Source organism: Nestor notabilis, unplaced genomic scaffold (genome assembly GCF_000696875.1).
Source record: "Nestor notabilis isolate BGI_N333 unplaced genomic scaffold, ASM69687v1 scaffold26139, whole genome shotgun sequence".
Classification (NCBI taxonomy): domain Eukaryota; kingdom Metazoa; phylum Chordata; class Aves; order Psittaciformes; family Psittacidae; genus Nestor; species Nestor notabilis.
The window spans coordinates 2,614-13,478 of NW_009945481.1; the positions used below are offsets into that span (position 1 = coordinate 2,614).

Consider the following 10,865-nt stretch of genomic DNA (forward strand, 5'->3'; position numbering starts at 1 on the left):
ACTACAGTGGCTGGGCAGCTCTTTGAAAAAAGCCTGGTGACAGCCCTTCGCCTGGTTCTTTAAAGATTAAGTGAGAGGAACATCTTATTCTAGAGCAAGTGTGGGTAGCAGAAGCTCTTTCAGACTCTTATTTGGCATGCAGTGTGCTGAAAAGGAGCGGGTTTGACATACAGATCGTGTTTTAAGTACCCACTTAATAAAAGAATCATATGCAAATGCCTTCAGTTGGGAAAAAGGAAGTTTGTCATTAGTGTTGTGGGTATTTACCAACCTTGTACTGAAGATACAATGAGGCAACATCTGGGTTGTTAAACACGGAGTGGTAGGAAATGCTTGGGCATATATAAACCTCTTAAACTGTGCTTTCATCATAGAGCCCTTGTTGCCACCCAGAGGGGGACACCTCTAATCTTATGCCTATTCTCCCTCCCACATCTCACCAGGCTTCATGTCTTTGTTTTCTCTTTTGTATTGACACTTGCACTCATCTGATCTGTCAGCAAACCTATTCGGGGACACAGACAGAAAAGTCTTTTTGTTTTGTAGGGTTAGTTTTCAGCTGGTTTAACTCCCCGCAGCTTCATTCCGCACAGCTCCAGCACTGGAATAAGGGGAGCAAAACCTGTCCTTCCCAGTTGCTGCTGTAAGCTCAGCTTAGCTGGACTGCTGAACAGCACTTTGGTCTTATGACCCATTTGATAGACCCAGAAACATATGCTGGGCACTTTTATGACATTATAAGGCTTATATTGCTCTGTACCTGAGCAATATAAGCCTTGCTGAAGAGTAAGAAAGCTTTTAATGGTGCAGGCCTGGTAATGTAAACTCACTGTATTGATTCTAAGGTCTGAATCAGCATCTCTGGGCAGTGCTGTCTAAACACACAAGTTTGAGTTGGTGCCAGCGGAGTGATTTCTGTGTCATGCTGCATTTCACTCCGTAGATGTGCACTTAGTATATGCAAACTCCCTCTCTTAATGGGGATGTTGAAAGCCCTGCTTAGTGGAAGAGCTCAGGCATTCCCAAAAAAGGAGACACCCTTCCTTGTTAAGTGTATACTGAAGTGTTTCCTGAATGGAGCTGGTTTGGAAGGAAATCGAACTTTCTTCTGCAGACTGTAAGTCATGAGAGGGGAGATGGGCTGAGGCTTTGGCCTCATGCTGGCAAGGAGAGGTTCTGTCTAGGTCTCTTTGTAAAAGCAAGTGGTGTAGGAGGGGGAGTCAAAACACTTGGTTTCACTCTGGCAGTGACAGTGTTACTGCAGGTGAAGAACTTTCTGGAAAAGAACAGAATTAAGTGAGAAATACTTTCTCTATTTTTCAAAGTGCCTACCATGCTGGGTTTGATCATCTTCCCACCAAACTGTTTTCAGCCAGGCTTCTATTATCCAGTTTTTGGGAAACCTGTGGGGTTGTTACCGTATAGAACAGGCTGCTAAGCACCTAGGCGTTGTTCAGACAGCGCAGCCCAATTATCCGCCTCTGTGGTGGTTTCATCATCTCATCTGCAAGTTGTGGAGTCAGCTCCTGGGTGAGCTCCACCTGCTGTACCAGCACGAACCACTCACAAGTGTGCTTTTTAGATGAAAAGCATCCTTGGGATGAAAAAGTCATTATAGATAAGGCATTTGAGGCTCGGGCTTGTTTTGGGTTGTTTTTTTGCCTCTGGGACATCATTGCCAGTGGAGATAAAAACAGTTGAAGTGCTTAGAACTGTGGGAGAATATTAGGGACAACTTTCAGTTGGCATGTTCAGTCCCTTTTCCAGAGCTAATGGAGCTGTGAAGGTCCTGGCAGAAGGGTCCAGAATATTTGGGATGTACACAACTTGGTCATGTCTCTGACAGTTCTCTTTGGTTTCTTAACTGCAGTCGATGTGAAAGCCAGGTTCAATCTAGCAAGTGCTACTTTGAAAGAAGAACTGATGGCAAAAGCTTCAAACTCTCTTCCTCTTTACTCAATAGGAGGAAAACTGAATACACCAAATACTGTGTCTGTGGGGTTTTCTCCATAACTGTAAAACTAATTTTATACTGCTCAACTCCTTTTCAATTCTACCCTGCAAAAACATTTCTGAAGTTTGTCATTTGGTATTGACCACCTGTACTGGGGGGCCAGCAAAAATGCAACACACAACTTGTTTTCCTGTGAAAATCTGGCTCTTTTCAAGGTATGCCAAAGAAGTGTTCAGCCTCTGTAGTGACATGCAAGTCTAAAATAAAAGAATTGTTCAAAGCATCTTTTTGTGTTTCTCTGCTGGTTGTATTTCCTGAAAAGAGCTAAAATTTCATCTAGAATCCTATGTACCTTTTTTAAGAGACCTTTTAGTGACAACACTACACTCGAATTCTTGTTGAGCCTGTTGTTACTTAACTTCCCTTCTTTGTCGCTAGTTTGTGTTTCAGGGGGTCCCCCCGTGTTTTCAGCACTGCAGCTCAGCAGAGAAGTACAGGAGATGAGTGTGGCCCAGAAGATCCCCATGATGAGCCCAAGCACCCCCTTTCTGACTGTGCCATAAAGCACAAAGCCATCAAATTGGAAGAACAAGTCCAGGATTTAACTGTGAGTATGCTGCTGGTAGCATCATATCTTTCGTTCAGCCCCCTTGACTTGTTCTGTCTTTCACACCTACCTTCTTCTGTAAGCCCTATAGCACGTACACAATGCCACTGTGCTGTGGCAGCCTTCAAAGTAGCTGTGCTTTAAGTGTGAGAGGGTGCACTGTGAAAGTACAGTCTGCCTTCCCCAGAAACACCATCTGTAAGTGGTACCTAGGAGCAAGACACTGATGGTATGATCTTGGCAGGCAAAGCTGTATGTTGGAAATGGTCTGGTCAATTCTTTCATAGCGTCGTACAGAGGGAATGGCAGTAGCTTCGTCCTCATTAGATCACATATTGTGTTGCACCAGATACAGATTATCCGAGAAGGAAAGTCCTCTTTAGTGACAGTGGTGTGGTGGAAATGGTGGGGATCATGTTATAGGGACTTTGAAGAACAGATGTGACAAAGGAGAGGATTAAATACCACAGCACCAGGCAACTCTGGAGATAATAACCTGAAGTGATTATCCACCCTAAGAATACTACTGCGCCAAGCGATAAATCAGCCGTTTGTGGAGCTGTTGCTGAGACCACCAGTGCCTGCTAGAGGAAGGAGTGTCTCAATAGCTGCAGTCAGTCACGCAAAAAACAGCAGCCTGACACTGTGATGTTCAGTTGAGCTGCACCCCAAATGCTTCTGGCCTTCACTTTGGTCTTTTGAGGGAGTTGCAGTTGTGCTGATGAATCAGGAGAGGGACTTGGTTTTGCATGTAATGAAAATGAGCCCAGCACAACCTTCTGACGTGGAGTGGGCTCTATTTAAAGCTTAAGGGGTTGCCAACTGGCAGGAAATGGGTTTTATCTCTTTGTTTGATGTCTCCCCTTGTGATGGTGGTTACAGGAGCGATACCGGAAGGCTTTGGCAGATTCTGAGAATGTCCGGAGGAGAACACAGAAGTTTGTGGAAGATGCCAAGCTCTTTGGTAAGTGAAAGGAGGCACAGCTGTGTTTACTGCAGTATCCTGCCTGTCTGAGCAGAAAGTGCTGATCAGAAGTGTTTCTCTCCCCCTGTTCTACCCTCAGTCGTTGTAAAGTCTGGCATGATGTTTGGCCTGGACTCTTGGTATCAGGGCTTGCTCACTTTTTTCTCCTGTGTGTCCAGCAGTGTCCTATCAGGTTTACCTCAGTGACTGCTCTGTGACTTTTTTAATTCTTTTTTTAATTTTATTTTTTAAGTAAAATAGGCCCAGTGCAATTTTGTGCCATTCTCCTGACTTGGTTGAAATTACAGGCTCTTCTGCATGCTGAGAATTGGCTCTGGCAGGGTGTGTGACATACTCTAAGCTGAGTTATCAGGTTGTGGTCTCCTTTGCCATATTAACAGCTTCTTCTCTTCTCCTCTAGCTTTTAGGAGGTAGATCCTACCTGGGACAAAGGTTGTAAATTCCTAGATCAGATGCTCCTTAAAACTTCTCTGAGAAATATTATAGCATTAGTGAAGATAACTGTAGCTTTGGCAACATAAATGATTCTATGACATGATTGGTAATCAGTCTCTTGTCTGCTCCTTTGTTGCTTCTTTCATGCTTCTTTGCTCTGTGCATGTTTGAACATGTATGTACAAGTACAGACAGAACCTAACTATTGTTTCACTGTTTTCCTAACGTGTCTTCCCAGTAAGTTAGTTACAGCACCTTAAATAACTGGGGGAGGCTGGTTGTCCTGGCATTTCTGCACTGTGTACTGCACTGCTTCTGGAGATGTATACAATCTAACTCCTTTTATCTAATGAAAAAGACTGCATGACTTTTCATGACCAACCCAAGGACCATTCTGTCCAGCCTTCCACAGTGGTTTTAACTTACGAATGAAATTGTGGTTGTACTTTTGAACGGTCATATATTATTTTTACTTCCCCCATTGTGTTTGTTCCCCATGTGCACAGGCATTTGTGTGAGTTGCCTGGCAAAACATTTATGTCTGTGGGACTGTATGAGAGGGTGTGGAACAGTGTTCTAAATGACAAGTTTTAATTGCAAGAACTTCTTAGAGCGAAATACCAATGCTCTGCTTTGTCAGGTATACTATATATATGTGTGTGTTTATGTATGGATGCACCTTTCCTGCACACACCTTGATCTGGGAGGTCTTGATCATTACCCATGTAATGCTTTGGCTACAGGATACAGAAGACACTGTCTGCACTTGCTGAAGTAGCAGTTCAGTTAGCAGCTTTAAAGGTGCTTTCAAACCGCTGTGACTCTTTGCCTGTCATTAGTGCTGTAGCTCTGTATGTTCTACCTTACTTCTTGCTTCTTTGTGCCCATAGGGATCCAGAGTTTCTGCAGAGACCTTGTGGAGGTAGCAGATATCTTGGAGAAGACCACCGAGAGCGCCGCAGAAGAAGCAGAGCCTAGTAATCCAAACCCAACCCTGAAGAAAATCTATGAAGGTCTCTCTCTCATAGAGGCCAAATTGCAGAGTGTATTTGCCAAACATGGCCTTCAGAAGATGAACCCTGTTGGTGGCAAATATGATCCGTATGACCATGAAATAGTGTGCCATGTGCCAGCAGAGGGAATGCAGCCGGGCACGATAGCACTGGTGACTCAGGATGGGTATAAACTCCATGGTCGCACCATCAGACACGCACTCGTCGGCGTGGCAGTAGAGTCACAGGAATGACGTGGGCTTGCCCACCAGCATCTGGGACCTTGCTGGGCTGAGGATCCCTCAGCACTCAGTCACAACTGCAGCTGCATGTCTTTACTTATTTATTAAGCTAGGTTTGTATTGTATGTTGGCTTCTTTATAATGTGTGCAGTCATTTTGGCATTCATTCTAAGGTACTTGTATATTTAATAATCCTTGTTGAAGGATGTGGAGTAAGTAGTATTAGGAGTCCTGCTATTTGTCAGAAACATGGCACTGTAGCCCCTTTCTCCGTTGCTCATTTCTCCATTAAGATTAAGACTTGTATGGGGAAGAGGGGAGATACAAGAGAGAAAGGGAGTTCTCTGAGAGCTAAGGAATCTTGTCTCCCCACTCCATCTCTGAGACAGACTCCTGCAGTGGCCTTCAGGAAAGTCACTTCTCTGCCTCAGTTTCCCTATCTGTATTAAGGGAATATAATAATACTTACTGACCTACCTCACAGGGATGTGGTGAGGCTTTTTCTTTGCAAAGCACTCAGAAGAGAAAAAGCCCAAAGGGCTGAGTATTATTATCAGGCTGGTTTTGGTGTCTTCCCTTGTCCCCACACTCTTGGGTGGGGATGAAGATGATCACCTGAAATGACATTTAGGGGCAACTTTTTCTTATGTCACTTCAGGGAAAGAATCCTGAATTAATGAAATCTCTGTTGTACTACAGTTGAATAGGGATGAGGTTTTGAAGAGAATTCAGTTGTTAGGTCAGACTAACATGTTAATATTTGTTCTCCAGGTAAAATTTCAGTTTACCTCCTTGTTCTTGAAAATAAAACAGGGAATAGTGGTTCTTAGTGAAGCCAGAAGACTGTTCTCAAATCTCTTTCTCCAACCAAAACCTGTATTTTAGAGGAGAGTAATTTCTCTTCCCTGATGGATAGTTGTGCAGCATTCAAGCATGATAAACTGTATGCTCTTTGTTGCAGCTGCTGGCAAAATGGAGATGTGCCCTTAAGCAGGAAATCTGGACTGTTTTATTTTCTCAGCTCTCCAATAATGGTACTCAGATAACACTAACTTCCAGTTCACATTCAGACTCTACTTTTGCGTGGTCACAGTAAATATTAAACCTTTGGGGTTTTGATGCAAGGAGAAAAAATCTTTTCTACTAAAAGTCTCAAGTGCCCTTGAACCAATTTTAGCAGCAGTGACAAGAAAGCAAAAGAAGCAGAAGGCTGAGGAAGTGAAAGCTGACCTCAAGCCGTCCTCTTAGTTGAGGCATGTTGTTGTCACAGCATGGCATATGTATTTCCCAGTGGTCCTTTTGCCTGGGAGTCCATTTATCTCAGCTGAACGGATGCAGTCAGTGAGTAAGATCAGAATTTAACCCTTTACAGAGCAGCAAGCAGTGTAAATGACAGAAGAGTTTTACAAAACCAGCCTGTGGTCTGCACAACACAAAGCCAAGGCAGGAATGGTTGTTTTCAGGTTGATCCTTACTGATTCATTAATTCCTGCCATTTTAGTCACTGGAATTGGATCCTTGGCCTGACAGTTGTTTGATATCCACTTCCAAAAGCTCTTTACTTATGGTGGATCCCATCACTGGTTTGGAAGAAAGCTTATTCTTCTCCCATTCCTTTGCAGGCTTCAGCTGCATAATCCTTTTGTGGTGGACTTCAAGATTACCACAGCCTTCACTTAGCAGCTATCAACAGTCTTTCATCTGGGGAGACTATGTGCAGCTGGGTGGCTGTCATTCCAGAAATATAAGGAAGATGCCTGTTTTTAATATGCTTTATGCAAGCTGCTTTAGTGACAGCTTTATGCGGGTGACTTGGTAGCAGATACATTTGAAGTACAGTTTTCTGCTGCTGAGTAGTTAGGTTTTCAGGCAGGTACTTGTGATTTCAACCCTGAAACAGTGCTTCATGGGAGCATTAGATCATTTTGCACTAACCTGTTGTTCAGGGCTCCTGTTGTATTATGTTGGAAATCTCAGATATGCAGGACTTGCTGTTCATTGTTTTGCTGGTCTGCATGCTGACTGGGCCACCAGGTTATGCTGTTACCCAAGACAAAGAACAGGTTAAAATATGAGATGTGGCAATGCAAGTCTTGCTGTTCTGCCTCAAGACTGTCTGCAGCCTGTTTGAGGAAACTGTCTTCAGGTGGAAGGAGCAGTCGGGTTCTCTGCTGCTGCTTCAGCCTGTGCTGTATCAGCTGAGTCTTTTTGCAATATGAGGGGAGAGCTGGCTGTGAAAACTTAACTTTGAATGTGAAGCTTTATTTCCAAGGAACTAAACAAAAGCAAAGGCATTTTATACAACAGGTAGTTTTCTGTCGTAGCAAGGCTACAGCTTACCTGAACCAGATTTAAAACTAGTGTGTGACCAGAAGTGATGGGATCTAAATACTCTTTAAACTGACCCTCAGAGCCACTTGACTGTGAAAGTATTCTATGGCTACTTGGTCCACCTTTGCACTATTTGGCAATCTTCCTGCCTCCTCAGCTTGTATTCACCCATTTTTGCCTTAAAGAAATACCCTTAAATGTACTCCAGACCTTCTGTCTGTACTAAGAGGTTATTGATTCAGCTTGTGTATGTGGGATCTGCTTTCACTGAGGCACTGCTGTGTGGCTAGAACAGGAATTGGAGGGATCCAGTTCCTGTGCAGTCTTTCTCACCTTCCCGTGGGCCCTGTTTAATTTTGGGCAAGTTATTTTCCCTTTTTTCTTTCTTTTTCAATCTATGAAACTTCTACAGGCTCTTACCAGGCTTTTATGCTGATTACTGTAAGATGTACCCATTGTTTAGAGACTTCTGCAGATGTTACCAAAGAGATAAATACTGTAGCTGTTGTTTGTCCTTGTTTCTGCTTCCTCTGGTGAAGTGAAAATGAAATAACCAAACCTGGATTCTACTGCAGAATCAGGATTTCCTAGGCAAAATTTGACTCTCTTGCCTTTCAAGCACACTTACTGATCTCTCTTCTTGTGGATGAGATTGTGTACGGGTGGATTGAGTTTCTCTGCTCTAGGTGCTTGCTCTGTAGGTCTGCCCTGTTTGTGTAAAGCTTGCACACTCAGCACAGCGGGGCAGGGCCCCCACTGCTGCGGTTCCATTGCACTCTGCAGAGTTACACCAGAGAGGAGACCAGCCCATGAGCTTTTTCTCTCCAGTCACTTTATCCAATGACTAGTAAAACAGAGGAGTATGTTAGCAGGGGCGGGATAGAGGCGAGGAGGAGAACGTACCTCTTAGTCACTTCCACTCTGTTTGCCCAGCCACGAACTGGAGAGCTGGAGCTGGGAATGCAGGCAGCTAGGAGAGACATGATGGTGGTGCATGGAACTGCATTTCTGCCCTCGGGAGGTGGCAGCCCCACCAACTGCAGGCATTTACCTTGTTCTGTGACCTTGCTGCGCCCATCAGTGGGATGTATTTGAGTTGAGCTCCTGGATGAGTCTCCAGTGGTGCTGTCTCATGAGCGCAGCAGCATCTTAGCTCTGACCAGGAGCAGTGCAGAATGTGAATGTCGCTTTGTGAACCTTAAATTCTCAGTGCTTCATCAGCAGAGCTGCTGTTGAGAGACAGCTGTGATAGATCAATAGCTATTAGCAGTCCTTTAATTTTAAAAAAACCCATATTTAAGTTTTATATTGTGAATATATTGTAGTATTTTTTTATTTTCAAACTTGAGATGCTCTGATGTTGCTTGCAAGGGCAAATGAACAAAGCATTGCTAATCTCCAAAATCCTAGGTTCACTTAGTTGCTGGGAAGCCTGTATATATTGTATTGTTTTGTGTTTCTGTGCTCTTTGTTTACCCAAAGGTTCTGTCTGTATGAAAGACAAAGACTGAAATGTGGGAGTGGTGCAAGTAACTGACAACAACATTTGAGTTAATGTTGGAAAGGGCTGATTTCCTTTAGATGTCCAGATACTGTCCATTTGCTAATAAAAAAGAATTGCAGTTGCTGCTTCTTCCTTTTTTCCCTGTCCCAATCTACTGCTTGTTCTGGTTGGGCAGAACTGTGGATGAGAGGTTTCTTGCTATTCTGATCTGGTTGTCCAAACTAAGGGCCATGGGCCATGGCAGTGCTTTGTTGAACACTTTATTAGGAATGCTTTAGGTGGACTCCCAGAAATGCATGTGGATGTGTGTGTGCAAGCTTCCCTCATGCAGGTGAGTTGTCAGGCGAGTCGTCAGGGATTCCTGCACTGATCAACAGCCCAGGTACATTGTTCCCTGGTTCTTCTGTGCCTGCTTCTGTGTTTGTTCTGAGCAAGTCCTTGTGTAGGGAAATGCTGTCTGCCAGCCTTTGTTGGCGGTTCACTCTGCAGAACTCCGTTAGCAATCAGACTCTTGATGTCTGGTCTTGGTTTTGCCCTTCTGTTCTCTCACAGCTTTGCTTTGTTGTGGTTTTGGTGTTCTGTGTGTGATGTGCTATAGCAGGCATGATGTAGGGCCTGAGCACCATTAAGGATGGCTCAGTACATGGCATGTATTAACGCCTGTGATATCCGCAGGCGGGTTGTGATTTCAGGGATTTGTTGGAGAGAAGAACAGGCTTTCCCTCTAGGGGTGTGATTGCAGCAGATCTCATTCTCTGCAAAAATAGCTGGGCCTCCATTCCTGGCTTTGCCTTAGTCTCATTGGTGCTGTGTTGATAGGCCTTTCTTGCCTTGTCCTCCTGAAACTTGGAATGCCCCTGGGTACTTCTCACTAGAAAAAACCTTTGCAAGACCATGTGCTAAATATCTGCAAGCAAAGTTTGCTTTTGATTATAGAGGTTGTATCCCATTGCAGGGGATCTTCCTTGTGCCTGAGGTGTGCAGGCACTGCTCCATGCTCGCTAACCAGACTAGACGAGGAAGCAGTGCTGCCTACTGCCGTGTTAGTTAAATTTCTGGCTCTGCTGGTTTTTCTCCACAGCAACAGGGAGAGTTGGGAGTTCTCAAACCACAGCCATCTGCAGAAAAGCATTGGAGCTTGTGAGCAAAGGGAAGAACATTTTTCTTCTGGCACAGTATTGCAGAACACCTGCAAGCAAGAGCACAGTCTGCCATGAGAGGGAGGTGATGGGGAGTGGTGCTGACCTGCACCCTTGGAGCCAGATTTCTCATCGCCCACAGCTGAGGTTAAATCAGGCTGGTTAAGTAAGCACTTGTCAAAACCAAGAGTGCTGCACAGATATTTGTGTGCTGTGCTTTAAACTGCTTTGGGAATGTCTTCTCCCCATCCCGGTGGATGCAAACTGTCCATTGTAAGGACTTGGGTGAGCTGAGCAACAGGAGGTTTTGCGTCCAACCCCAAAATAATGTTGTTGTCCAACCCCTGAGTTTCTGGGTTGTGTGTGCTTCCCCATGATGGGACTCAGAAGCAGCTCCTGGCTGGGGGAAAGAAGGAGGCCTGTGCTTGTGTCGTGTTTCTCCTGAAACAAAGTTCAAATGATGATTCTCAAACGAAATTGTGTCACTTGGTCCAGAGCCAGTGCTGGGCTACAGCAGGCTCCAGCTCTGCAATTACATGTCCTACCTGGTCTAGATTTTTAGCTCAGTCTGTGCTATCCTTTGTAATCTGAGGAGCAGCAGGCTCCCAGATGGGATTCCCATGGCTTGAGCTGCCTGCTCTCGGGCACCTTGTTTTTCCCCAGGGCAGAAAGTACA

At 44.6% G+C, this 10,865-nt stretch overlaps 1 protein-coding gene across 1 annotated transcript; it reads left to right on the forward strand.

The window, feature by feature from the left end:
• Positions 1–2,392: 2,392 nt before the first annotated feature.
• GRPEL2 (GrpE-like 2, mitochondrial (E. coli)) lies at positions 2,393–5,400 on the forward strand (the record flags this gene model as incomplete). Its single annotated transcript, XM_010022902.1, has 3 exons — positions 2,393–2,561; positions 3,444–3,525; positions 4,872–5,400. Coding segments are annotated over 3 exons (607 nt in total), but the record flags the coding sequence as incomplete, so codon positions are not given.
• Between the last annotated feature and the right edge of the window lie 5,465 nt (positions 5,401–10,865).